The 26348-nt window shown below is 41.9% G+C and overlaps 5 protein-coding genes across 5 annotated transcripts; 3 read left to right on the top strand and 2 right to left on the bottom strand.

The window, feature by feature from the left end:
• The first annotated feature begins 224 nt into the window (after positions 1-224).
• rps5 (ribosomal protein S5) lies at positions 225-3140 on the top strand. Its single transcript, XM_080484179.1, has 6 exons — positions 225-285; positions 1287-1390; positions 1630-1839; positions 2418-2546; positions 2855-2953; positions 3032-3140. Coding segments are annotated over exons 1-6 (612 nt in total). The 5' UTR covers positions 225-284; the 3' UTR covers positions 3101-3140.
• Positions 3141-3154: 14 nt separating this feature from the next.
• ddah2 (DDAH family member 2, ADMA-independent) lies at positions 3155-8801 on the bottom strand. Its single transcript, XM_080484178.1, has 6 exons — positions 8679-8801; positions 6794-7328; positions 6521-6709; positions 5651-5770; positions 4726-4869; positions 3155-4089 (listed from the first exon to the last, which is right to left on the bottom strand). The coding sequence occupies exons 2-6, from the start codon at positions 7091-7093 to the stop codon at positions 3970-3972; spliced, it is 873 nt and encodes a 290-aa protein (XP_080340304.1). The 5' UTR covers positions 7094-7328; positions 8679-8801; the 3' UTR covers positions 3155-3969.
• Positions 8802-12514: 3713 nt separating this feature from the next.
• lypc (ly6 domain containing, pigment cell) lies at positions 12515-16453 on the top strand. The gene is made up of 3 exons (XM_080485596.1): positions 12515-12799; positions 13839-13958; positions 15125-16453. Exons 1-3 carry the CDS (start codon positions 12748-12750, stop codon positions 15337-15339), a joined length of 387 nt encoding a protein of 128 aa, XP_080341722.1. The 5' UTR covers positions 12515-12747; the 3' UTR covers positions 15340-16453.
• Positions 16454-16554: 101 nt separating this feature from the next.
• Positions 16555-21732, bottom strand: clic1 (chloride intracellular channel 1). Its single transcript, XM_080485595.1, has 7 exons — positions 21604-21732; positions 21267-21330; positions 19405-19514; positions 19158-19283; positions 18737-18843; positions 18432-18613; positions 16555-18337 (listed from the first exon to the last, which is right to left on the bottom strand). The coding sequence occupies exons 2-7, from the start codon at positions 21306-21308 to the stop codon at positions 18176-18178; spliced, it is 729 nt and encodes a 242-aa protein (XP_080341721.1). The 5' UTR covers positions 21309-21330; positions 21604-21732; the 3' UTR covers positions 16555-18175.
• Positions 21733-24056: 2324 nt separating this feature from the next.
• On the top strand, positions 24057-26342 carry LOC308122572 (small ribosomal subunit protein eS27). Its single transcript, XM_080484445.1, has 4 exons — positions 24057-24090; positions 24678-24786; positions 24888-24998; positions 26123-26342. The coding sequence occupies exons 1-4, from the start codon at positions 24085-24087 to the stop codon at positions 26149-26151; spliced, it is 255 nt and encodes an 84-aa protein (XP_080340571.1). The 5' UTR covers positions 24057-24084; the 3' UTR covers positions 26152-26342.
• The last annotated feature ends 6 nt before the right edge of the window (positions 26343-26348 follow it).

Raw genomic sequence — 26348 nt, 5'->3', positions numbered from 1 at the left:
TCCTCAATAAAAGACAGCTTTGGGCATATTTCTTGTTGTTTTGACTGAATTGCTTTTCCAAACGTAAAATCTGAAACATGTTAGAGAATTTATTTTTGTACATAATTACAAATGAGCCCTATCTATCTATCTATCTATCTCGTGTAACCTTCCATTCCTTGGACTACATTTCCCATCATGCCTCTGTCCCCGGAAGTCCCCAGCAGAAAACCGGATATCTGCACGCGGCGCCCCGTAAGGTCCTTTTCCGTCTCAGAGCAGAGAGGTTCAGAGCGGCCGACACAAGTGAGTCAAAAAAATTAATTTTCCTGCTTTAATTCGCCACCAAAACAACCGCTGTTGCTTGTTTCGAAGCGTTACAAACCCTCGTTTCACGATGAGTTTAAAGAGAAAAGCTCTGTTTTGTCTCAAAATTTTTATTCCCTCTGAATTTGGCCGAAGCAGCACAACAGCGCTGCGTTAGCATCCAGCTAACCGTTTAGCACGTGTGGACGCTGCGTGCTACGAGCCGCAGGACTTCATGTGACATTAACAGGACTGATGTGGACATTAATAGCGACTGTTTTATTTCAAGTTCAACGATTTTCTTTTTAGAAAAACCTAGCTTCATTGTGTCGAATCACAATGCGTTGCAGCCGTCCGTAAGCTGATGGAGTCCAGTATCTAACGTGACGCAGGCTGTAGTTGCGGCCTTGCTGCTACAGTGAATCCCAAATTCTTTCATCAAATTCAGGCGTTTATTTATATTGTGTTTTTCTTGCCGGCGTTTACTCTTTGCATTTCTACTGCGTGACGAGTTTTAACTAAATGGACTGAGGTAAAGTTTCGTGTCAGTAACGAGAGAAAATGCCTCTTGGAAATAGAGCGATAATATAAAACGCTTTATGAACAGAAATAGTATAATCAGTTTGATATCTTTAGAGGTTTTAGCCATTAATAGTGTCACGTTTTGTTTAATGAAAAGGCAGTTGTTTTTTTAAGATAGGACTTTAAATGAACGATACACATCTATAGTACAACTATAGAGACCTGTCTGTCATTACAGCATCTTGAGATGTGATTATCTGTTTGTATGTTTATTTCATATTGATTGGGATTACCACGTCATCTCAGATTTTCACTTAAAATAAGTTGTGTTAAAATTGGTTTTCTTTAACAATTTAACACTTAAAGATAATTGTATCAGACGAGTTTAACTGCCGGTTCACTCATGAATGTGCCACCAATTAATTGATCCAGTCCCATTTCTGCTTAATGTGAGTGATGCCGTCTTGTTGTTCCCTCAGTGACTGACTGGGAGACTGCCCCAGCCGTGGCTGAGACCCCGGAGATCAAGCTCTTTGGAAAATGGAGCACTGATGATGTCCAGATCAACGACATCTCCCTGCAGGTAGGCTGCACGAGAGCAGAAATGCTGTTCAATCAAGCGAGGCTAGAGTCACGCCCTGACATGACCCGTTGTCTCGGTGTGCTAGAGTGCTCGCAGAGGAAAAGATCTCTGCTTATTCATTGGCTGCAGTCTCACGTGGCCCAGTCAATCACCAGCTCAGATACACGCGCTTCCCGCCTCGGTGACTGTCCTCCCACCGTGGGATGTGCCTGGTTTAATGTCTCCGCTCTGTGCTGCAGGATTACATTGCTGTTAAAGAGAAGTACGCCAAGTACCTGCCACACTCTGGAGGACGTTATGCTGCCAAGCGATTCCGCAAGGCTCAGTGTCCCATTGTGGAGCGTCTGACCAACTCCATGATGATGCACGGCCGCAACAACGGCAAGAAGCTGATGACCGTGCGCATCGTCAAGCACGCCTTCGAGATCATCCACCTGCTGACCGGAGAGGTACGACTTCTTTACCCCTTCTCCAGTCTGATACTAATGATGCAAGGACTAGTGTTCAGTTACTGCCGTCTTGACATTACTTATCCCCATATTTTAAAAAAAGGTTACTCAGTATAAAAACATTTAGTTTATTTTTTTTGAGTCAAACAACCTGGACTCTGATTTTTCTGAACAGTAAAGAGAGACATGATCTGGTTTATGCTCTGAGATACTCGAGTAGAACAGCTGGTGGAAGGTACAGTGACTGTTGGATAACTCTTTACTTATTTTGGTGCTTTAATGTCGGACAATAAAGCATTAGTTTGGTGTTCAGACATTATTTTCTGTGCTAAAAGGGATTGAGATACTTCAAATGAGATTAAAGCACATGGGCTGTTTGTTTGTTTTCAGTCCCGCTGTTCCAGTCACATATATTGTAACATTATCAAGCTTATTTTAAAAAAAAATGTATATATAAAAATATTCAATATTCATTTTACCCCTTGATTGGCAGCACCTGAATCCAGTGTTGGAAACTTCTTGCTGGATTTGATGTCTTGATAGAACATTATAAATGCTGTGTCCTTTCTTGTTCCCAGAATCCCCTGCAGGTCTTGGTCAACGCCATCATCAACAGTGGACCCCGTGAGGACTCCACCCGTATCGGTCGTGCCGGTACCGTGAGGAGGCAGGCGGTGGACGTATCGCCCCTCCGCAGAGTCAACCAGGTAACGTGCAGGCCGGAATTAGGATTAGTAATCTGATGTTTTGTTTTCTGACTTAAAAGTCCCAGAATTCAGCTTGATTAGTGTTTCTCCTGCGTGGAGCGAGGCTAGAGTCACGCCCTGATATGACCCGTTGTCTCGGTGTGCTAGAGTGCTCGCAGAGTAAACGTCTTTGCTTATTCATTGGCTGCAGTCTGTCGTGGCCCAGCCAATCACCAACTCAGACACATCACGACTCTCTGGTCTCCGTGTGAAAGTGGACTCGTCGCTCACCTTCACCTCCTTGACGTTTGTGTGTTTTCGTCTCGCAGGCCATCTGGCTGCTGTGCACAGGAGCAAGAGAAGCTGCTTTCAGAAACATCAAGACCATTGCCGAGTGCCTGGCTGATGAGCTGATCAACGCAGCCAAGGTGATACTCGGATACTTTGCAGCCTCCAAATGTCCTTGTGGTGCCGCTGTAGTAAACTTTGACTTCTTGCTCTTTCAGGGTTCTTCTAACTCTTACGCCATCAAGAAGAAGGACGAGTTGGAGAGAGTCGCCAAGTCCAACCGTTAAAATGTTCACTTTCTAACAAAAATAAACCTGAAGAAATGTCTGGAGTACTTTGCTGCGTTATTACACACTGTAGGGTATTTATTCTTTCAAAGCTGATTTGTCAAGTTCTAACAAAGTTGGAAGTTGTATATTTTATAATCACAGGCCTTTTAAAGACATGAAATAAATTCAGTTTTAATTGTCTCATTCTGCAGTAAAAGATCCCAGCAAATACTGAGGGACAGTTTTAGACTGATGAATGAAGAGATGCTATAAAGTGGAACCAAACACATTATTGGTGTGCAGCCTTAACCTCCCAGCAATTCTGGACTTGAATTCATCAATAGACAATATTTTCATCAAGTAGTGGTTTTCAAACTAATAAAACACAAACTCAGTTACTGTCCAACGTGTATTTCAGTTTAATCTACAGGAGCGACTAATTCATATATTGGAAAGCTAATACAAAAGTCTTTTCTATATTTAGCAGCTGGATGGCCTGAAACATGGAAACAAAACAAATACAATACCATCTTGGTGTTAAGTGGACACTGAGTGGATTTACGAGGACGTCTGCAGGTTGTTAATACATTTACAGTTCGGGGGGGGGGGGGTGTCGTTTCTATTTTGAGCCACTTTTCAGGGCTCATGTTGCATTAATGGAATAAAGTGGAGCAGGTATAAATGAACAGATGTGTGGCTGGAGGCCTCCTGCTGCCGTTTAGATGCAGCTCAATGACAAGTCGTCATTTAAAAGATTTTTAAGCTTCGTGGTCTGCAGAAACTGGAAAACAGTGTGAAACTATTGAATTTAGTGGTTTCCTGTATAGAGTTGTAGCAATCGGCGGGGCAGGTGGATCTGGGTCACCACGTGGGGGGGGGGGAGTGTTTCAGAAGTACGAGTGCTTCCTGTTGATGAGGAGGCAGAGCGAGGACAGAGACGCTCCCAGCTTGGAGGCCTCGCTGCAGGCCGTGGGCAGCAGGGTGTAGTCCTGCAGCTTCTGGAAGGCCTGCAGAGGAGGAGACAGTCATCCAGACGTGCTCTCATCACTGGACGCACCAGGAGGAAAAACTGCTTCAACTGGCTGGAAATCAGCCTCACATGACTCATAGACAGTCCTGAAGTGGATATGTGGGTTTTTTTTCTCTCTTTTTAGTTGGAAAAACTATTTAAAACTGGTAGAGAAGTTCATAAAAACACTACAAACATGCATCCTTAGATATTATACCACCTCTTTATCCACATTATGCTCAAGGCAGGGAAATACCTCCTACGTTGCCGCTCAAAGACACACATTCAGCTTCATATCCAAATTAAAGTCTCCAACCAAACAAGCATGTGTTTGGATGGAGGCGACGGTGGTAAACACTACACCACTGCCCTGCCTTTCTGAACCAAGTACACACTGTTATTCCCTTGTGCTGGTAATTAACTGAAGAAATTGATGATAAATAAACCATAAAACACTGATCTGGTTCTGGAGAGACTATTAACAGACTGTAAATGTGTTGTTAAATTGCTGTATTAGTAGCTGCTCCCCTTAAACATTCTCCCTCACAGCTAAACTGTTCCAGTGGCCATTTATTCACATCAGGGCAAAACTAAAAATCGGAGTTTCTACTCCGATAATGCGGGCGGTACTCACAGGGACGCTGTCGGGACACTCCTCGGCCGGCCGGTGCAGCAGGAAGTCCCGTTTGGACGGACCTCTGACGTAGACGCAGTTTGCGGCCGACTCCTCGGGGACGGTGAGGACTTCGTAGTGATGATCGGTCAGCTGCTCCATCATCTGGAGAGAGAGAGAGAGAGAGACGGAGCATTACGCTGAGGAGCCATTAATGAACAGTTAAAAGATTCGCATTAGTGCACAGAGGGAGAGATTAGATATTCATGGGTGATAAACGAGGGCTGAGATGCCGCAGCCGGATTGACGCACTATTTACTGTGATGAGGACATTTTTTTTCAGACTAAACCGCTATGTTGGGTTTTTTTTGTGTGTTTGTGTAAATATTTGTGAGGTTTTCTGGGTTTGAATCCTGTTCAGAAGGTTGAGAATCTCTAATGTTTATCTTCACTGGGCTGTTTGAAAGAACAAGCTGCTCTAGTTTTCACTTTGCTTTTGCAAGATAGACAATCTGTACATGATTAAAAGATACAAGGTCGAACCAGAAGTAGGAAGAAGCAGCTTTTAATGCTTTGATTTCAGTCTGTGGTAAATTATTAGCCTCATAAATAGCAATAGAAATCTATTTCTGTTTGTTACGTCCAGATAAATAAAAAATAAAAAAAAGCTAAATTACATGAAATAATTGACTCTAAAAGTTTTGATTTTGTGTTTGTGTATTGACTGCAAATTATATCATATAGTGTGAATAAGTCTTTACTTTGCGCTTCAATCAAATCTACAGGTACTTGGATCCATCTGGACTCTAACCAGGGATTTTCTCACTGTGAGGCAAACATGCGAACCACTACCCCCTGTACAGCTGCCACAATTTGGATTTCTTTTGGTATAATTCACACTGTTTATTTGAATGAACACACAGAGCTGCGGTGCAAACACACGTACCCGGAGCGTCTTCTTGGCCCCGTCACTGTTGCCGATGATGATGGTGTCCGGACCGCCCATGGAGCAGACGTTCTTCAGTCGGGCTCCGCCGCACACGGGAACAGTGGACACGGCAAAGTCCTGAAAAGAACCAGAAACTACTACCAAGGTTCTGATGTTGGGGATTTTATTCTAAATCAAAACGTCACTTGAGCTCCTTTGTAATGAGACTCGGCCCGACCACACAAACCCTCCCATCTCCTCACACACGGAGCTGAAGAGCAGCACAGGCCTGGTTCTGAGCGGAAGTGTGTGTGTGTGTGTGTGTGTGTGTGTGTGTGTGTGTGTGTGTGTGTGTGTGTGTGTGTGTGTGTGTGTGTGTGTGTGTGTGTGTGTGTGTGTGTGTGTGTGTGTGTGTGTGTGTGTGTGTGTGAAATGCACTTAAGAGAAGTGTGGGAATCAATACGAGTGGGCGTGGCTGCTCTGCAGCCCCCATTATCAGCCTGACGGAACGACCTCATTCGTCACTGTTTACGGACATGAAATCCCCCAAATGCAAGGCGGCGAGCGACCACCTGCTCACTGTGGCAGCTGGACTTTGTCTGTCAAACTCCAGAAAGACGCTGCGATTACATTTGCTGCCTGGGAGAGAATTACAGGAGTTCATGATATGGCCTGTTGTATTACTTACATGAGTATATTGTTTGTTTTGTTGTGTGTTTATTCTGCACAATCAATTCTCTTCATAACAACGGGGGATTTAAAGGCTAATTTCCAACTTAACTTGTCTTATCCATCAAGATCAAATATTTAAAATTAGACATAACGACAGGTTGGACCAGCGAGTGTTTACCTTCTCTGATGAGAAATAAAAAAAATCTCTCTTCTTACCCTGAAAGTGTCGGCCAGCACCTCGGCTCCTCTGTGGTTGGTGTGAGACGAGATCCCTACGAAGAACTCCCTCCCCGTGAAGAGGACGTCACTGCCCTCCAGCGTGGCCCCCCCGGAGTCGCCGTCCTCGCCCCCCATCTCCACCACGGTGAGGCTGAGCTCCGTCATCACCCTCCTCACTGCCTCCACCTGGGACACAGTGGGACACGAACACACCGCTGGTTTGCTCCTGCTTCTCATTGAATTTTGAGGTGCATCAACGCGCTGCGTTACCTCGCTGCGTCTCTGCTGCTTGAAGGGCCTGGTGATCAGGGCCGTGTCCCCCTGGATGACCGCCACGTCCTCTATCCTCCAGCTCTCTGGCAGCTCGGGGTCGGGGGGGATCTCGATGAGCTGCAGGCCCACCTTCTGCCTCAGAGCCCCCGTCAGGCAGCCGAACTGACGCTGCGCCTTGGCCAGCTCCACCGAGGCCTCGCCGTTCTCACGCCCGTCCCCCGCCGGATTCCCGAAGGTCTCCGGGATGCCCCGCACCACGGCGTGGGTGAAGCGGCCATAAGGGCACATGTTCGCCATGATGTTAGTTGAACACTGGAGCTTTTTTCCCCTCAAAACGTCAGCGAGTCTTCTCAGTCAGGAAGTAAACCAGAGGGAATCAAGAGAGGTGGATGCGCGTGCACAAAGCTCCGACTGAAGCTAAAGACGTGACTCCAGGAGGATGAGGAGCATCTCCGTCACCGCTTCTCAACGTCGCCACAACTTCCACTCCTTCATCTGAACATGTCAAGAGGTGGAAGCTGACAATCCCAGCCTAGAAGAGAAGGTGATTTCAGATATTCAGCCATGACAGGTCAACCAGGAACAACCAGCTTGGAGGGGGGGGCGGGCGTGGGGGTCTCCAACACTGACTGGAGGACATTGTGGGGGTCTTTTTTTCACCCTCCATATGGCTACTGCTACCCCATGCGGATTAAGAAGGAAATAAGGCTGGTGGATTGTAGTCCTGCGCAATATAGCACGAATCTGTGATCAATTCTGTTTCATGGTCTATAAGTTTAAAAAAAGTTTAAAAAAAATTATAATAATTTGAAAGAAAAATGTGATTATTTGCTATTAATTTATAGAAGTTGTGTAAATAATTGATCATTCAATGAATCGAGTGACAGCGCTAAATATTTCACATTTCACAAGGTCAGGAGCAGAAACACTAAAGAAAAATGACCATTAACTTGGCAAATGGACCGATTTGCTTCAGAAGTTAAGACATTCAAGAAACATTATGCACATCACATTTACTCAATATGGATTGATATAAAGTTCCATCATACTAGTTTGTCTGATTAATTTTGATCTGTTGAATACATATAAGATGTGTTTAATTACACAGTTCATCTGCTGTCAGATTAAAGATGAATGTCTGCACTTTCATTGTGGAAACTATAGATAAAAGTCATAATAATCAGAACAATTACCATCATTGTATTTGTAGGAGTTTGATTTGTTGGGAAAACAAATGTATCAAACTTAAACCAACCAGCTGAAATAACATCCAGAGAGAGAACAACGATGCATTGTTCACGGGGAGATTATAAGAAACATTGTTTATATAAAAGAAATAAAAGAAATAAAAGAAAAAAAAAGGGCAAATTCTCCTCATATCTGGGCAGAGGGTTAAGATTTAGGACAATCGCCTCTTTTATCATCTGTCCTGTAAGTCCCAGCAGTAGTCCTCTGCGAGGCTCCACACAGGATGTTCCCAAAAAAATCTGCCTCATGACTTAAGCAACAAGTCCTGCTCTTTGATGTGCACTTCTTTCTAGGTATAAAACGGCATAAAAAAAATCAGACTTACATAAGTTCCAGCTGCAGATTAAGCTGCATAAATGGTGCGTATTTACTCAACTCAGGGGTTGAAATTCCTCCTCATCACACAACAGAATGGTTAATAGATGCGCTATTAATTATTATAATCGCGCGTATTTTCACGTAAACCTCCAGAACAAAACAATCTGGAACTGCAGGAGTGCACCGCCCAGCAGTTCAACGCTCTTCCCAAATACTTCAGATGATGTCCCACATCTTTCCATTCGGAAAACTATCCGCCAACGCGCCTACAAGCAGCGCAAACAGTAAATACATCCGTGCGTAAAGGTCTGGTTACCTGCTTCCAGCGTCCGGAACGCGCGTCTGGCCCCGTTTTTCTTCACTTTAATTTAATTTCCAAAGCAGCCCAGTTCCCGTTACTCTCTCGCAGCCTCTTTTTTTTTTTTTTTTTTTCCTGGGGACTAACTACATGTTGTGGAGCTAGTGAGTGCGCACACGAGTGTTTCCAGTCAGGAGCTTCACAATAAGACGCAGCCGACCTGTGACTGCGCACAATTTGTGGACTTGATTCTAGATACCGCCCCCAGATGCACACATGCTTACGGTCCTAGTGACTTTATTTAATCATGTTTTTTAATCACATTTGTTATGGGGTGCCAAAGTTTTTTGTGGTTTGTATTGAATTTGACTCAATATTTACTTTTACTACGATTTATTTGTTCACTATAGTTACTGAATCTGTTGTTACATAGTTAAACTTTTGGGTCATTTCTTTCATTTTCATTATAGAGATATTGTTGCTATAGAGGTATAAGATGCTTTCCCTTTTTTTCCCTATTTATCCAGATTCTAGTGAAATGACAATAAAGCGCATGAAACCTTCAAAACATACAGTTTTTCAAAGTATGGGAGCTGGTTGTTTAAAATAATTAAAGATTATAATATATACTGGGGACTTTCATTTTGTGCGCCATATGTATGTGTGAAATTTTTCCATGACAATTAAAATGCACAAATAAACCAATTGCAGCTCTTCGATGTTGTTTATATCCACACAGTGGTGGTGCACACAGACCAGATTTAGCAGAAAACAAAACAAATACTTCAATTTAGGAGTTGTATAGTGAAATTCAATACAAAACGTTCTTTTTTTTTCTTTTCTTTTTTAACATCAATCTTCCTCACGCTCTTACCTTTTGAACAAACGTCTTCCGGTCGTTTTAACGTGTTTTTCCGTGCGCTTTGACGCGCTCTCCCACCGTCCATCCCCCCCATCCCCCACCAGCCTGCCCGGATTCAATCAGCGCTGATTTGACTTCCTTTGGTTCCAACGCAGCTCAGTGACACATTTCTACATGGAACCACAAACGTCTTCATTTACACTTTCACCATGCTAAAGTTTATCACCAGACTTCATAGAACTACACATTTGTGGTAAGAATGCTCGCGTTTGTCAGTTCATCAGATTTGAAATAACGTCCCGAATGTATTCATATGAAGTGAAGTTAATCCACGTATAATAGACAGATTAGGCAGAGAACATAAGGAGGCCCAACGAGAAGTCTGGTTTGATAAAATGTGTAAATGTGCTTTGGAAAATAAATACAGAACAAAACTGTGTTAAAGTGTCGAAAAGTGTTGGGGGGGAAAAAAAGATTAAAAAAGAAATATATTGATCACAAAGAGGCGTAAAATGTCATAAACAACATGGCCACAAAACATTTCAAATTGTATAAGACACACAAATGACCACAAAATATAATGTAATGTAATATGTCCTGATTAAAACCAGAGAATTACCAGAAAAGGTGTAAACTTATTACTTACTTAGAATAAATATCTTATTACACAAACTGATCACAAAAACCTGCAAATACCTGATATGAAACACACGATGAAAACAAAGGTCAGTAAACGATCCAATAAACACCAACACAACGTGACGATCGAGCTGAAAAATGTCTTAACTAAAGATAAGAAAGGGTGTAAACTGGAGGAAGAAAACGTCCCTAATAAAACATTAAATGGACCATAACGAGAAGTAAATGTCCCACAGTAAACCCCCACATCACCATGTGTGACTGTGACGCCCACCAACTGTTTTGATGTTTATATTCCTGTGACTTGAATTCAAACAAGTCTCTTTAAAAAATGTGTTTCTTTTAATTTAATGACTACGATTTTTCTGAGTGAACAGAATGTGCAGAGGAAATCTACATTTCTGACACCCCGGAGCCCCTCCTTTGTTTTCAGACGATGAATTACTGACACATTTGGGTTTTTCCAGGATTAAAGAGCCCTCCACACCCTCTGTAATCTGGATCAATTGTGTATGAAAGGTCAACCAGCAGTCCTGCCTGGACTTCATGAATAAATATGAACCAACATGTTCAAAGTCATGGTAGATTAAGGGATATATGCTGTATTATAGAGCCATGTTTGTTTTTAGTGTACCGTGACATGACCAAAAAAAAAAATCTGGATTTTCCTCAAAAGTGGGTCGGACGATGGCTGCCCTATTAGACACCAGAGAAAACCTAAAATATGTGTGTGATTTCTCCCGGAGCAGTGCTTAACAAGGGGATGTTTGCAGAACAGGAAATACACGTGTGCATAACAGGGATGCACAATATTCCCTTCTAGTGTCAGAGTGAAGTTACTGCAGCTGCAACAAAACAAAATAAAAAGATGATGGAAGAAAAAAAAAAGTGGGGTGGATGTGAGGGCACGGTCATGTATGGAAGAATGGAGGATGGGAGGTCGAGGGCACAGACAGGATTATAGAGCACCATCTGTCCTCTGAAATCCTCCAGCCAGCACAAAAAAAAAACAAAAAAAACATCCCCGTCAAACACAACATCAGCTGTCTGCTGAAGCACTCAGTGTGAAAAACAAGTTGTGTGGTCAGTGATCGTGTCCAGGAGAACAGTAGACGGTCAGATCTGTTAAGAACAACGAAAACCTGATTCAACTCTTTTATTTGGAGTTTAGGCCAGGCATCTTGAATGCATTTAAAAAAAAATAAAAATTGATTTCATCTCCTCTGCATTCCTCCTCTGCCCGTCCGGCTTTCTGAGCAATTTTGAGGCTGTGTAATTAATCAACTGGTAAACAGCTTATTCAGTCTGAGCCTGCTTGGCTTGCTCCATCACAAGACTGCTGTCAGCAGACCGTCCCGCACGCTGCCCTCACGGCTCCTATTAAGGCCCCGGAGGATAATTCACTTAAAGTGACTCCTTCTCCTTCTCCAGATCTCTGCCTGCCCATCTCCGACATGCTGACTTCCTCCGACTCTCCCCGCTGCCGCCCGCATCCTGCAAACACACAGAATACTATTTATAAATGCAATCGACTGAAATTTGACCCTTTCAAAGGTTACTACTTCTTACTGTGACGGTAGATGCACAAGCAGCCACACTATGAAGTATTATTATCACGTATTGAACAAAGAAATACCACCAAATTTAAACCCATTATTCATCTGAAACTGTATAAATAAGCATGATGGGTAAGGATGGGTAAAGAAATCAAAATGTTTCCCCACAATAATTACTTAATATTAGTTAAAAGTGGTCAGAAACACTAAATTAAAGTCAATTTATCCGCAAAATGTTCTTAACTTTTATTAAAATATGTGCAATCAATCATTTTTAGAGGGTATTCTTGATATTTTAATGGTTAAAATCCATAAAAGCCCAATGAAAAATCTATGTACCACACAGTGAGCAGCAGTGCTCAGCAGGTCTTTTTTTGCCTCGCTGCTTAAAAATAATAATAACAACAAAAATCTAAATTCTGGGATATGGGCTTTTCTACGTAGAGATCTCATGTTCTCCCTGTGCATGCACAGGTTAGAACCACATATATTAATATAATTATTGTCTCTAAACTGCTCCGAGATGTGAAAATGTTGCTGTCTGTCCTGCGTTGGACTGGATTTCTGTTTTTTTTTGTTTAAAAACTCCATGAATACGTCGTCACATTATCAGTGAAATCCCTGATGCTGATGCTCCTAATCCAAACTGACTGTGGTGAAAACATGCGGTTGCTTCGCTTCCTCTAAGTGTTTGGTAAAAATTTGATTGTCGTGAAAAGATATTAAAACACGCCACCCAAACTTGTTATAAACCTTCTTTTTCTGGCTGCTGGTAACCAGGTCAGCTGTTCACAATTACTTCCAGAAATTAGATTAGAGCAGTGAGGGAGGAGAGGCTGAAACCCTGGTGACTTATAATGGAAATCCCAGTGAAGGAGGCCATTTTTTATTGCAATGATGAAAATATAGCAGGACGGCAGAGGAAGAGAAATTCAATTTGTGGATGTGATCAGATCAACGTCCGGGACAAGACGGAATCAGCTTGAAGAGTCGACTTTCAAGGCCTTTTAAGGACTTTCAAAGCAGCGTTATGTCGTCTTCACAACTTATAACTGTACTGCTGTGTTGTCTTCCTCTGGCAGGTATGAAAATACACTTTTTTTTTTTTATTTCTTTTGGGAAAAACTCATTCCTACTGTTCTACAATATTCTTCCAAATGGAACTGAAACTCTTTTAAAATCCTCCTTTTTCAAATCAAGCTTCTTTCTTTTTTTTAACGGGTCAGCACAACGTCAACTTTTATTGCAAGTGAAGGTAGAAGACGCAGCAAAGTATTACAAAACAGCTTCCAACACTTTCTCTGCTTATCTTTCGTTTAAAAAGGAAGATTTTCCTGTTTAAGTTAAAGTCTTTAAAATGGTAAACAGATAATTAGATGACCTCTAGGCTGAGTTTGCTTATCAAATGAATGATGTTCACTCACATCATTATAATTTTGTACTTTTTATTTATGCAGAAGTCCATTTTAAATATGTGTCATATAATGTTAGTTGTGTTTTTGGGATGGTTCTTCTTTTCTAGGTTTAGAAAAATGTTAAGATCTGCTAAAATTCAATAGAAAATAGCTTATAAACAGCAAATTTTCAATTTTTGCTGCTGATTCCATATAATTGCTTTCTTAGTAAATACATTAATAGTGTTTTTTTTAAACTATTCTCTACTGAATGAAGTGCTATTTTTCTCCTCTAATATTAAGGAGTTTTAATGTGAAGCTGTAGTTTTTATAGGAAATCCTTATTTAATATGTAACAGTGACGATTTTATGGCAAACATTTTCACAATCTAATCCAAAACAGTTTTTCAGTTTCATTCTGACTTAACTTACACAGTAAAGACATGAGTCCTCTGTATGATGTGTGTATGTTTCATGATATGTGTGTAAAAAAAACCCCCCATCAAACAAATGTTTCTGACAAAGGTTGACCACAAGGGAGCAACACTGAGGACATTGGTTGTGCAGAAATCTTCTTTAACAATGAAATAATCCACTAAATGTTCCTCATTTGTTAAATCTATCATAATTCATGTATCAAAAAACATTTGCTCTGGAGTTATTTAAGCTTTTGATTTTTCACAGACGATGTGATGTTATTTGAAACGTGTGTGTTCGTGTCCCGCAGCCTGTTTGCGCTGCTACACCTGTGTGTTTCCGGCCATTTCTCCTATGGACTGCCTGAAGTTCCCTCTGGAGTGTCCTGCAGGCCAGCGCTGCCTGTCCAGCGTGGCGACGGGGAGACGAGGTGAGACGGAGACAGCAGCAGCTCTTTATTCAGTCTGGCTCTCGTGTCACGACATGAAGGCCACACAGACCGGAGGAGAAAGTCAGTGACTGAAATCCAAAGTGTGACTCTGTCGGGAGGTGAAATGCAAAACATGACTCAACAGATGAGCATTTCTCAACCAGCCGGTTGTCAGCTACACTAATACCTCCGATGCCATTAAATCATCCACAAATAACTCTTGTGGGTGAGGCATAACACTCACTGTGTCACATCAAGAGGTTACTGTTCACTGTTCATTGTGTTTGAAGCAGCTTGAAGGAGCAGCAGCTTTTAAATTATTGACACATAGAATAAAAACTAGAGTGAGTTTCTTCTTCTACACTACAATTAGAGCTTATCAATCAAAACAAACAAGAACGGCAAAGAAATCTTTTTCTTCGTGTTCAAGATGATCTATCACATTAAAAAAACGCTAAAACAACAACGCTACTCGCATAATATTTCAATCTAAGTCCTTTCAAAACAGACAAACAAAAGAAAAATAATAGTTATGATCATCGTGTTGTGCTAAATGTGCATCACTCTTTCTCGTATTTATTGTATCCCAAGTCTAGAAATGACAAATGTGAATAACTAAAAATCAGAATAGCTGGACTGAACTGACTCACTGCTGCCACCCAATGCACACGCGTGGTACTACAACACCTACGTTTTAGACAGAGTAGTTCTAATCTTAACTATATAGACTAAGGTAAAAAAAAATAAAAAGAAAGAAACTTAAAACGTTATTTTATTGACTCGATCCAATCCAAGTAACAGGTTGTAGCTCTTAGCAGTTACGATCTAAAACACAGACTGACAGTTACAGAAAATCTTGCTGTAACCAAGTTACTCACTACTGCCACCCAATGCACCGAAGTGGCATTAGCTAATTTACCTGCACAGCATGTATTTTTAATAAAAACAAGAACATCCAGCATCTCCTACATCTTCAGTCCAAAAAGAATTAATAGATAATAGATAATAGAGTGACTCACTACTCACTAGTGACTCACCTAAATCTTACGTACTGCACCTTTAAAGTCTGCTACGAGCCAACTTTCAGTCAATTCATGGAAATGCAATATAATGAGTTCACAGGCCTTTTTTTTCTCCGCTGAATCACAGCTGCTCTCTGTCCGCAGGCGCCCTGCAGATGACCATGTACGAGAAGAGCTGCGCCGTCTCCTCTCAGTGCGGCCGGAGCGGGCAGAAGTACGCCTCGGGCGTCTACTTCAACTACACCAACACGTGTTGTGACACAGACCTGTGTAACCGGGCCGCCGCCGCCGCCCTCAGCTGGAGACGGGCGGCGTTCGGCCTGCTGCCGCCGGCGGCGCTGCTCCTCCTGCTGACCTGAGGTCACAACGCTGACCAGTCACCACAGACACTTGTTTTTAGGTACATTCTAAACTCTAAGACATAGTAGGATTTTAATATGAGTGATCGTTGAATTATATGTATTTGCTTTATAATAGAATTAACAGGAACGATAATCCAAGAGGCCACATTTATAATACTTTTATAATAAAGTTTTGTTTCTGCCAGAAGTTAAATATGATTTTGAGAAGTTTCTTTCTTACAGGAGTTTTTCTTTCTGAGACGACTATGTTGAAAATGGGCTCATGTCGGTTACAAACGGGACATTGAAGCTCATTTCTTTCTTTAAACTATGATTCAAAAAATGTTTTTCCTCGTGCAACACAGTTAAATCAAGTAAATTATGTGGGGAAAAAAAAGCCTACACATGATTTTTAGTTGCAACTTTTCAATTCCAGCTCATTGACTTGCAGTACATTTTTAAAGTAAAAATGACTTGGATGGAAAAGAAAAAACAGTGAGCATATAAATAAATGGAGAAGAAAAAACATTTTTCTTTCACAAGAAAGCCTCTGGAACTTGATTGTATACAGATATGAAAGACAAAAAATGTATAAAACAATACTTCTGTATACTGCCTGCTGTTTAAGCCTGTACTTTTTATACATTCACTCTATGCACTTACATTTTAAATGTTTGTTACTCACAAATATGGGTTCTGATGTAATACAAATGACTTTTTCTCACCATTTCTATGTGATTTAATCTTAATAAAGCTCGACAAAATAGACCACACGTCACCCATTGGTTTATTTTATCAATATATTTTTTATTAAATGTGTCTTCATAGGAGCTTCAAAGTACAAAATACATTTCAGATGTGCTATTAGTTTGATTGTCTTCATGGTTGAGTTAAACCTAAAGGTTCCGCTGGTTTCGTGCCGTCGACTACAGGAGCACAGAGACACAGGGGACAAAAACAAAAGGCTAAAATATGTGAAGTTAAGTTGCAGGAAAAGAAGTGAAAAGCACAATATGGGAAACAAAGCACGTGTATGACAGAGATTAAAAAAAAAAACTAAAATAAAAAGAATGTAACTTGTTACAAGCTGCATCGAGTGAAACAAAACTACACTTAAATCCCTTTAAACAACTTGGAAAGTGTGATTCAGTCAAGTAAAATAGGTCATTTCTCTGATACAGCTCATTAAAGACGGATTCAACTCTGTAGAAAAATAACAAACTCCACCCACACTTTATTCCTGTAATAACCTAATCCTTTCAAATTGCACTTAGGTTTCTTTTTTTTTTTTTGTTGAGTTTCCCTCGGATCATTTGCATCACTGCTACAGCTGCTAGAAACGTTAGTTTGCATAGTGACTTTTTTTTTTTTTTTTTTAGTTCCATTTTCTCTCAGAGAGTCGATTCCAAGTGGCTTTCAGCAGGAAGATCAACCCCGACCTGATGTTTTTACTGTCAACAAGTCGCATGAAAACACAAAGCGTGTATTGACTTTAATGGTTAGCTGGCAAACTATTTTGAATTTAATATTTTTTTTTTCTTCCACAAATTAAATGTTGTGAATGTCTAAATATATCATATAAACTTGTTTTTTTAAAAGTTTTTCTTTTGTTTTTCATTCAATCAAGCGTCTGCATTTCTGATTTGGGCCAGTTTGTGATTCAACAGGTGATTTCAGTCGCTGTTAGCAGGGAACGCATGAGCCACTTGGTCAGGCTCTACATGTTCAGCTCACTTTCTCTTTCGCATTTAAACCCACTCGTGTCACGTCAAAATCTTAAAACGTACCCTCACGTCAAGTTGGAGGAAAAAAAAAAAACAAGGCAAAAGATTGTTTTCATTTTGATTTGCTGACGGGAAGAGGACTTCAACACGGTACCGACTTTACTCATCACTTCATAACTGTGAGATTTCCTTTGAGCTGTGACTTTTTTTTAGTTTTTCCCTTCATGATTTATATTCGACGCAGCTGCTGTGAGGTTTTTTTTTCCCCCTTCTGCTCATCGAACACACCCACAGCTTCATTTACCTCCACACAAAGACGGGCCGAGCTGAATGAGTCGTCGGCAAGGGGGCGCGCGCACGGCGGATCACAAAACAAGCTGCGTAATCTCAAATAATCCTTCACGCCTGCTGTGTGGGAGCTCAGAAAAGGGGAAGCCCGACTATTGAAACAGTTTCCTGCCTCTAGAACTGTTTTTAGCAAGGACCCCCCCCCGTCTGAAGCACACTACAAAGGATAAAACATAGACGTTGGCTGTAACACGATAAAGTATTGTACTGTAAAAGGCCTCGTTCCCTCGATAATGAAATGAAGTCATTGTGAAATATCTGCCGTAACAACAGTTAAACCACAAGAGACTCTTTGGCAGGTGAGCTGGTTTTCATTTCGTCTTTAAAAACAACAAACGGGCCTGAATGAGGCCGTCATGGTACGGTGTGAAGGTTGCGTTCTGGTAGGCAGCGCTGCAGGATAAACAGTGGCGTTTCTACCGAGGGTGAAACTGTGAAACTGTGAGACTATGAAACTGTACACGAGCAAGGCCGTCCGGATGAACGCGTTCCTGCAAGCGGCCCGATCGACCGGCGGCTTTCTGATGTGTGGCTCTTTTGCATTATCGGACTCCCGTTTGCCTCCTTGTTTTTCCTGCTGATATAAATAGATCCTGTTTGAATAATGGACAGAAAAACTAAGGATGAGTGAGGTTTGTTAGGAAGCAAGTCCCCCCTCCCCCCCACAAAAACCAAACAGGTCGATCGTGCTGCTTGCAGAGTGAACGCTCGAGTTTTTGTTTGTTATTTTTTTGTGCTTTTTTTTTTCCTTCCCTTTCTTTGCATGTTGACCTGCAGCCGCCCTACTTGAGAGCTCGAGCTACGGAGGCGTACGCCATGACGACCTCCTCGTCCGCCGGACAGGTGGAGGAAAACTCCTCCCTGGCGTACGATGCGTTCAGGTACCTCCACAGGTTTGTCAGAGACTGCGGGACGCTGAAATTTCTGTATTTTAATGACACCACCTGCACAAAACCAAAAAAAAGGAAGATCAAAATCATTCTAGAAAGAAAAAAGACTCCACCTGAGGATCCTTCTCTACTGACAGCGGACGTTTACCTTCACAATGTGCAGCTTCGGCAGTAAGTTGCAGTCGGCCAGAGAAAGCTCCTGGCCGTCCAGGAAGGGGCGGGACGAGGAAGTGACCTCATCGGCGCTATTCTCGTCGATCTCGTCAGGAAGTGGGGAGCCGAGGTAGTCGTCCAGCTTCTTCAGAGCCTTCAGCAGCCCCTTTTCTAGATCTGAGCACAGAAAACGCTCACGAGCCGACACTGTATTCTGATTTCGACACTGAAACTCGCACTGTCATAGGAAAAAAACCTCAATCAAGTTTGGCTTTAGAAATGAAATCAGTGCGGACTCACTCTCGTTGGTCTGCGGGTTGGAGTTCTTGATGTAGGCGGAGAACTTGGAGAAGACGTCCATGCCCGCTGTGTTGGACTCCGGGTTACGAGCAGCCAGGCGAGGGTACCTGAGCAACGAGGGCATGTCGTCATTATTTCAAACGCCAGAAGGAGAAGAAGGAGAAGACAGTACAAAAGAAACAAAGTAAATATGTGAACATAACAGAGCACATCTTTTACACCACGTTCCTTAAACTATTTGTAATTTCTGGACTATTTCTACCTTTAAAACCAGTTTTTCTAATGTTACAGGTTGGACAGGAATTTCCCCCGCCCCCCGAGAAGGAAGCAAATCAAAGTGTTTCAGATATTTGGAAACAAAACAAGCCTCAGAATGTCCTGATCGTCAGTCACACCGGCGTCTCGTGGATTCAAGAATTACTTTGGGGGGCAGAGGATGTCCTCCAGGAACTCTTCGATCTTGTTGGTGTCTGTTTTCACCTCGCCGCCGTACAGCAGGAAAGGAGGCTGCGCCCCCGGGGCCAGGTCCTTCAAGATGTCCGGCTTCCTGCAGGTGGAGGTGGGAGGAACAAAATCAACTTTCGCTCCAACCAAAGCCACTCATTTCACCTTTTAAATGTCTCCGCGGCACCGTGAGCCACGTGCGGGGGGGGGGGGGGGGGGTTCACCTCTTCATGTCGACTGTGGTGACGTCGAAGGTGACTCCTTTCAGCCAGAGCACCATGAAGAGGCGCTGCGAGAAGGGACAGTTCCCGATGCTCTGACCGTCGCTGCCGGCCTGAGGCGCCAAAGAGAAGCTTTTTAACTGCACCGAACCACGACGAGTTCAAGCAGGGAACTTTGATCAATGTGACCGAGCGCTTCTCCCTCGCTGGGATACAAAGAAAACCGCATCATGCTCGCAATAGAAATGAGTTTCAAATGTGGCTAAAACGGCTTTTTTTTCCTCCTTTCATAACCAGTTAGATCACTAATATCACTAATACATCCTCCTATGTGACGTGTATTGTGGGTTGCGTGTGGCACAGCTCCTCATTACCTCAGGTTGTTATGCTAAATGAGGAAAATCCACTTAAATCCACAAATTACAGTCTAACATTCAGCAATTCATCAGACGTATTTATCCATCTTTATTCATAGAGCAATTTCCTCACAGTGCATGTGACATTTATAGGTGATTTCCTCAGACACGGAAAGTGCGCACACACACAAATCGCCTCACGCGAACACACACACACACACCCACACGCTACAGAATCATCTTGAAATACATAAAGGTTTTTGTGATGTGTGTGCAGTTTAATTATGAAATAAATAAAAAAAAGAACTGGTGGTGGCATAAGCACATGTGCACTGCAGTCGTGATACAGTCAGGGTATTGTAAATAAATAATCCAGTAGTTTATGGGGAAAACTGAAGGAGGAACGAGCAGCGAGGTAAAGAAGGAACAAAACAAACCTTTAAAAGGCAAAGAAAATACTTTCTTTAGATAAGATGCGATGAAATAACACGTTTTTATCACACACGGGGAAAATTCAGTCGTCACAGCAGTTCTACTTGTTCAAACTATCGTATGTTATAAACTGTAATAGAACTTCCCAATGTCACTCAACCAACATGCAGATTAAAATGAAGAATATTTCCTTGACTTTAGTATAATTAAATCTGAAATACAGCCATCAAATTAAAGTGATGCAGAGACTCCAGCCGCAAGGTTGCCGGTACAATCCCCCATCTCAGCCATGAGCAAGACACTGAAACCCAAATTAGTCCAAAAAGAAGTTCAACATCTTGTTTAAGTGAAATAAATTTAACCATCAGACTCTTTTAGGATTTGAATCTAGTTTCAGTCTATTGAAGTAAAAAGAGTCGCGGCTCAGGAAACACAAAATGCGCTTCATGCAGCTGCACATGTAGGAAGTCACATTTCATATATGAACATTTCCTTCAGGATCTGGAACCTGACAGCAGCGACCATGGATCAGACCGCGGATTGTTCTGCCGACAGAATGTGGGAGAAACTACAGCAAACTAGAAACTGACATTTAGAGAAGTTACAACCGCATCTTTCATTAAAAGGAGGGAAAAGTGCAGGGCGGCTCACACGTCCACACAGAGAAATCATTATGTGTGAGTGGAGGCTGAGGAATGGTTATATTACTGCATGGTTTTTGGGCTCAAAGCAAATGGGATTAACCAGCCTGACCAACATACTAAATATAGATTAAAATCGCCTGTCCATGATCTTAATGTGTGTTTAATTAGATTAGATTGTATTAGTGAGGCTGGTGATTCAGCAGAGGTGGTCCCACTGGCAGTACAGACTGTAAAGAAATGTGTTATCAGCGCGTAATAACACAAATACTGATGAAATAAGAAGATAAGCAGCATCAAAGGAGCTTTTCTCTGCCGGCTGAGTAAACTCCTGTCACATAATGTCTCCGCCTCACTTTCTGGGTGTGATGCGGGCTTTTTTTTCTTCTTCTTCTTCTTTTCCTCTCCTCTCTTCTGTCACCATTCACTCGCTTACCTTCACAAAAAGTTCGAGTTTGGGTTGGTTGGCGTCGCTCATCTTCACCCGCTGAAGTTCAAACCTTTTACAGAGGGAGACAGACGCGATCCGGGTTAGAAAAAGACGCACAATTTACGCAAAAAGTTCTTCTTTCTTTTTCTTTTTTTTTTCTAAATGAGAAGTCGCGGCTGAGCCAAGCCCATCTTCCGCTGCGAAATCCGGTAGATTACTCGTTATAACTTTGCGGCAATCTCCGCGAGCGGCGGAGGAACTCCACAAAGCGAAGGTGCGCGCGTCCGGAGGGTGTTTGCGGTGGATTTTGCGGGTGAATTGACTCCCAGAAAGGGGCTCTGACCTGGCAGTGCTGAGAAGCTCTTGGTGCTGGTTTCTCCTCCCAGTGTGAGTCCGTCGGTCGGTCGGTCTGTCTGCAGCAGCTACACACTCCTCATCACACACTCCCCCCGTGCGCCTCCATTTCCTGGTGGCGCGTGACGAGCTGCGCCGCTCAGCGAATAAAACGAGTCGCTCGAGGGCGAAGGATGTGGAGGAGGAGGAGGAGGAAAAAAACTACAAACTCACCGATCAGTAAAAAACAGGGATTTTTACCCGCTTTCTGTATATTTAAAATCAACTACAGTCCAAAAAAAGCTACCAAAAAGTTTCATATTTTTGTTGACACAGCAGGAGTGTCATGGAGTGTTAGAGAGAAGGTTCCACTCTGTGTTTGCATGTTCTTCCTGAGCGTTTTTTCCAAGTTTCCTCAAAACCATGGATGGCTGGCTGGATGGAATATGTCCACGCATATTCCGATTTTCCCACATAGGAGGCATCTCAATGCAATTTGAATCGGTTCTTGCAATTCCAGGGTTCTGCAGCCTTTATGACCAAAACGAGCCGTTTTAGTCACTTTCCACCAAATAACATTCAACTGGAGCCGCAAAACACATTCAATAGTAAAAACCTTAAGGTTTCAAGAATAGTTTTGATATGTGAACTTAAACTGTTGCATTGATGAAGTTTCAATTCCAATTTAGGATGGTAAACATTTCAATACATTTTCAGCTGTTTTTGTACTTTTCCGGCATTTTATTTAGATAATCTTGACATTATATCTGTTTAACCGTTTTGGCTCCTTGTTAAGAAGTTTTTTGGGTTTTTTTTTACATATTCCCTCTTTTCATAAGCATTTTTTCTTTTAGAAATTCTAGTCATTTTAGGTTATTCAAGCTATTTCAGCAGTTCTTTTTCACCCATTTCCTGCGGTTTCAGTATTTCCCCCCATTATAGTCATTTTAGTTGGGCTTTTTTTCAAGCCATTTTAGTGAAGAGTTAAAATTACTTTTGAGAATAACTTTGACTGTGTAAATAAAATGAAAATAAGACGACATGTTTTTTACAGTGTAATTTTGTGAAAGGTTCAGAGAGCCACTACAGAAGAAGAAGTTGCAGACCCCTGCTCGAGCAAGCCTACTCAGAGCATGAACCGATGGAGCCACTTAGATAAGTTCTTACAAGACCAAGTCCAGGTGACATGATTCAAAGATCAGTAAATTAATCCAACCTTATTTATATCCGACTTTTCATGGAAGAAAATGCAGCACAAAGTCCTTTAAAGAGTAAAAACTAAATAGAAACAGAGTGATATATCACTCTGTTTCTATTTAGTTTAGTGGGTATACCCACCGACTCTCCATCACAGTTTTAGGTTGTTTGATATCCAGACGAAACTCACAGCCAGTTGAGAAACAAATGCCTCATCTTATCCGCTGGACCATACTCAGCTCCACACAGCTTCAGCATCTTCACCACTACGTGTCACTGTTGGACATTTAATTTATTATTTTCACCTGAAGATCAGACAGCCGCCCAACCGTAAAACTCCACTAAACTGACAAGAGCAGCATATATCAACTTCGTTATTATGTGTAAATGTGTGTATTCATATGTGATACTATTACTTCAGCCTAAATATTAAGATACTCACAGAGGAAGGTTTAATGTTACTGGAAACTATATTTTTAATATTGATGTAGTTGACTTACCTAATCTGATATTCCTACCCCCCTTTAATACACTAGTGTAGTTGTGTTGTTAGAATATTTGTATACCAAATATTTTAAAAAGTAGACATATTATGGCTTCAATTGGCATTGAACAGCCAACAATTTTAAATAATATTTATTTTAATTAGTCTTCATTATTAACATTCTTAAACAGTCTTAAACATGTGTTTTTTGTAACATGAAAATGTGATTAACCTGTCCTTTATCCAATCAGAAAAAGTTTCTTAAAAGGGTTGAAGAAAAAACTCATCATTCTGTTACTTCCTATACAAATCTTAATATTTCTTTACAACGTTTCTTCACCAACTTTTTCAAATACTCACAACTCCGTTGTTATATGTTCAGTGATGTGTGAATGTTTAGAAACAGTGTAACAAATTTTATTTATGATAATCTCTCCTTGGTTCTGTTTTTCTAACAGCCAGAAGAATGGCGTGTTGACGTAATATTGTTCAGGCTTTATTGTCACTTCAAGGACAAACCTTCGTTCTAAACTTGCTAAATTGTACATTCTTAAAATCACACTATGTTTAAAAACATGTAGCTATATTTGACGCTCTTTTGGTGTTAAAATATCATAAATGACGAAAATAAATCAGATTTATGTGGAATACGCTCATGTGAGTGAGGACTACAGTATCTCTGACCTTACAAAGATGGCCGCCTTGGGTAAGAGTGTCGTCACTTCCGGACTGCGCTCAGAGGAACGACCGATATGAGCCCGTCGCTTCCGGTAATGCCTCCTTTTCGGCAGCGGCTTTTTCCTCGCCAACATGCCAGTGAGTATTCTCAGGCCCCCACTGAACGGCATTTATACCCTTTACTGAAGCATTTAACAGCCGCCGCACGGCTCAACACATACGTAAAACCTTAGCGATCAGATTGCCGCCGGTCGAAGCGCGTTTCGTCGGGTTTTGGCTTCAATATCCACATCTAAAATCGAGCACATTTGGGGGCATTGTGACACAAGATGGCTGCGCGCACACCGCAAACATGGAGCCAGTTGGACGGAACTGCTAACTCGGAAACAAAAAAATTAACAGCCACGATTCATGGTGACGGCTTTGGAATAAGTAGGATAAGTCGTTTTGCAACTCGAGATAAATGTTTAAAGAGTGACATGTAATGGTTGAAACTGCGCAGTCTGTTATCTAATCCAGAAAAGTAGGCCAGAAGTGAAGCCTGGCGTGCAGACGCAGCACAAGAATACAAGACCTTTCTTCAGCGTTTTCACACAATTTACACTCCCTTGACCATATTTGCATTCTCATACTTCGCTTGTGTATTTATCTTATCTTTCTACTTGCGGAATCGACTTTCTCAGATCACTGACGTCCACCTCTTATTTCCTTATTCCACATTTTAGCTTGCAAAAGACTTGTTGCACCCATCCCCTGAGGAGGAGAAGAGGAGGCACAAGAAGAAGCGCCTCGTACAGAGTCCAAACTCTTACTTCATGGATGTCAAATGTCCAGGTACGTCCTCTGTCCAACCCACATGTTCTCATCTGTCAGGACGGTGAAGGGGATGTTGTAAAAGAGGATGATAATTGTGTTTGTTTTTGTTTTTTCTCCAGGATGCTACAAGATCACAACTGTGTTTAGCCACGCTCAGACGGTCGTGCTGTGTGTCGGCTGCTCGACAGTCCTGTGTCAGCCCACTGGAGGCAAAGCACGTCTCACAGAGGGTCAGTATTCACTGGTCTGTCGTGGTCGTCCACCATCCGGGCGTAATAACGGGCCAGGCAGGGATGGACGCTTACATCTCAGCACTTTGCTCATCTTTATTTGTTTTAATCAACTGAAAAATATAAAAACTGAGTAAAGGAGCTTGCTACTCTGCTGAATTTTAATCTTTGGTTATGGAGAGCAAATATCTATGAGAACTGAATCGATATCAGTTTTTATTATAGAGAAACTGGGAAGAAGGAAAAAAAGAATCTGATCTGAGAAGTTAAATTTAATTAAATGTAAGCGGACATTTCTATGAAAACCTAAAAATTGGGTTTATTTTGAATATGTAAATACTAAAAAAAGAAACTGAACAAGTCAAAAAACGTAAATTTGGTTTCTGTACATGTCCAAAATGGAGTTGGTGTAAATTGATCCTCCCTTAACTTAACATTATAGAGTATATTGTTAGTTGTTGAGCTATTTTAAGAGGTTTTCCTCAGTGTACTGGACCTTAGTGTCTTCTTTCTCCTTAATTGATAATTTTTCACAGCTTTAGTATTTACTCTTATAATAATAATACGCTTTATTTCTACTGCACTTTTCATTTAAAAATCTCCAAAGTGCTACAAGCACTGTATTACCAGAAATGTCTGTAGGATCTTCTATAGTTCTCCCGTATGGGACTGAAAGCAAAGCTCAGTTTGTTTTTGAGGACCGACGCTGGTTTAATTCAAAGCGTGATGGTTTATGTTTGTGCTGTGATGCGTTTCAGAGGAAATGATTAAGTCTGTTTAACTAGATTTTACAGCCTTGATGAAAGAGTTGTTCGTATCGACGGCGACACATTGCGCTCTCCGCACTGCTAAGTGACTGGACTTCCTACTTCGTGGTCTTCCAATCTCATTCCAGTGCCAGATTAACCTCGGTTTGCAGAAGGGTTGAGCTAGACCACTGGCTCCCCCCTTTCGAAGGCCGAGAACAATTGTTTACCCTCCTGATGTGGGGATTTGTTGACCTAGTCAGTCCTGTGACATCTCTTGTATCGGCACAATAGCCGCGTTGCTCCGCCCACACTGTTTGTGGAGCGTACTCCTCCTTTTGTGATGAGCTCACTGACCGTCATTATCTCCCCTGGCAGGGTGCTCATTCAGGAGGAAGCAGCATTAGCTGTTCTCCCGGAGCTGAATGGGAGAGGAGGGATGGACCGGTCGATATCAGCGTCTTCCGCGCCCCAACATGAACCAAGACCCGCAGACGGACTGAGCAGCAGGAGGATTTCCACTGTTCAGCAGATCGGTTGTTGCTGTAACTCCACCCTCCAACCCTGTCTCTCTGAATAAAATATTGTTTTGGCTATAGGAACG

This window comes from Lipophrys pholis, assembly GCF_963383615.2.
Source record: "Lipophrys pholis genome assembly, chromosome: 17".
NCBI classification, from domain to species: domain Eukaryota; kingdom Metazoa; phylum Chordata; class Actinopteri; order Blenniiformes; family Blenniidae; genus Lipophrys; species Lipophrys pholis.
This window is presented reverse-complemented; position numbering and strand designations above follow the sequence as displayed.

What these genes read in the sequence shown, in the direction of transcription:
- rps5 (XM_080484179.1), top strand. An exon ending in TCAACGACATCTCCCTGCAG is followed by an intron (nt 1,391 to 1,629) that starts GTAGGCTGCACG and finishes TCTGTGCTGCAG; the next exon opens with GATTACATTGCTGTTAAAGA. An exon ending in AGCTGATCAACGCAGCCAAG is followed by an intron (nt 2,954 to 3,031) that starts GTGATACTCGGA and finishes TTGCTCTTTCAG; the next exon opens with GGTTCTTCTAACTCTTACGC.
- clic1 (XM_080485595.1), bottom strand. Translation starts at nt 21,308, where the DNA reads ATGAGCGACGCCAACCAACCCAAACTCGAACTTTTTGTGAAG. An exon ending in CAACCCGCAGACCAACGAGA is followed by an intron (nt 18,614 to 18,736) that starts GTGAGTCCGCAC and finishes TTCTGTGCTCAG; the next exon opens with ATCTAGAAAAGGGGCTGCTG. An exon ending in CGAAGCTGCACATTGTGAAG is followed by an intron (nt 18,338 to 18,431) that starts GTAAACGTCCGC and finishes GGTTTTGTGCAG; the next exon opens with GTGGTGTCATTAAAATACAG.
- lypc (XM_080485596.1), top strand. Translation starts at nt 12,748, where the DNA reads ATGTCGTCTTCACAACTTATAACTGTACTGCTGTGTTGTCTTCCTCTG. An exon ending in GTGTTGTCTTCCTCTGGCAG is followed by an intron (nt 12,800 to 13,838) that starts GTATGAAAATAC and finishes CGTGTCCCGCAG; the next exon opens with CCTGTTTGCGCTGCTACACC. An exon ending in CGTGGCGACGGGGAGACGAG is followed by an intron (nt 13,959 to 15,124) that starts GTGAGACGGAGA and finishes CTCTGTCCGCAG; the next exon opens with GCGCCCTGCAGATGACCATG.
- ddah2 (XM_080484178.1), bottom strand. Translation starts at nt 7,093, where the DNA reads ATGGCGAACATGTGCCCTTATGGCCGCTTCACCCACGCCGTGGTGCGG. An exon ending in AGCAGCAGAGACGCAGCGAG is followed by an intron (nt 6,710 to 6,793) that starts GTAACGCAGCGC and finishes ACTGTGTCCCAG; the next exon opens with GTGGAGGCAGTGAGGAGGGT. An exon ending in TGCTGGCCGACACTTTCAGG is followed by an intron (nt 5,771 to 6,520) that starts GTAAGAAGAGAG and finishes GGTTCTTTTCAG; the next exon opens with GACTTTGCCGTGTCCACTGT.
- LOC308122572 (XM_080484445.1), top strand. An exon ending in CATGGATGTCAAATGTCCAG is followed by an intron (nt 24,787 to 24,887) that starts GTACGTCCTCTG and finishes TTTTTTCTCCAG; the next exon opens with GATGCTACAAGATCACAACT. An exon ending in CAAAGCACGTCTCACAGAGG is followed by an intron (nt 24,999 to 26,122) that starts GTCAGTATTCAC and finishes CTCCCCTGGCAG; the next exon opens with GGTGCTCATTCAGGAGGAAG.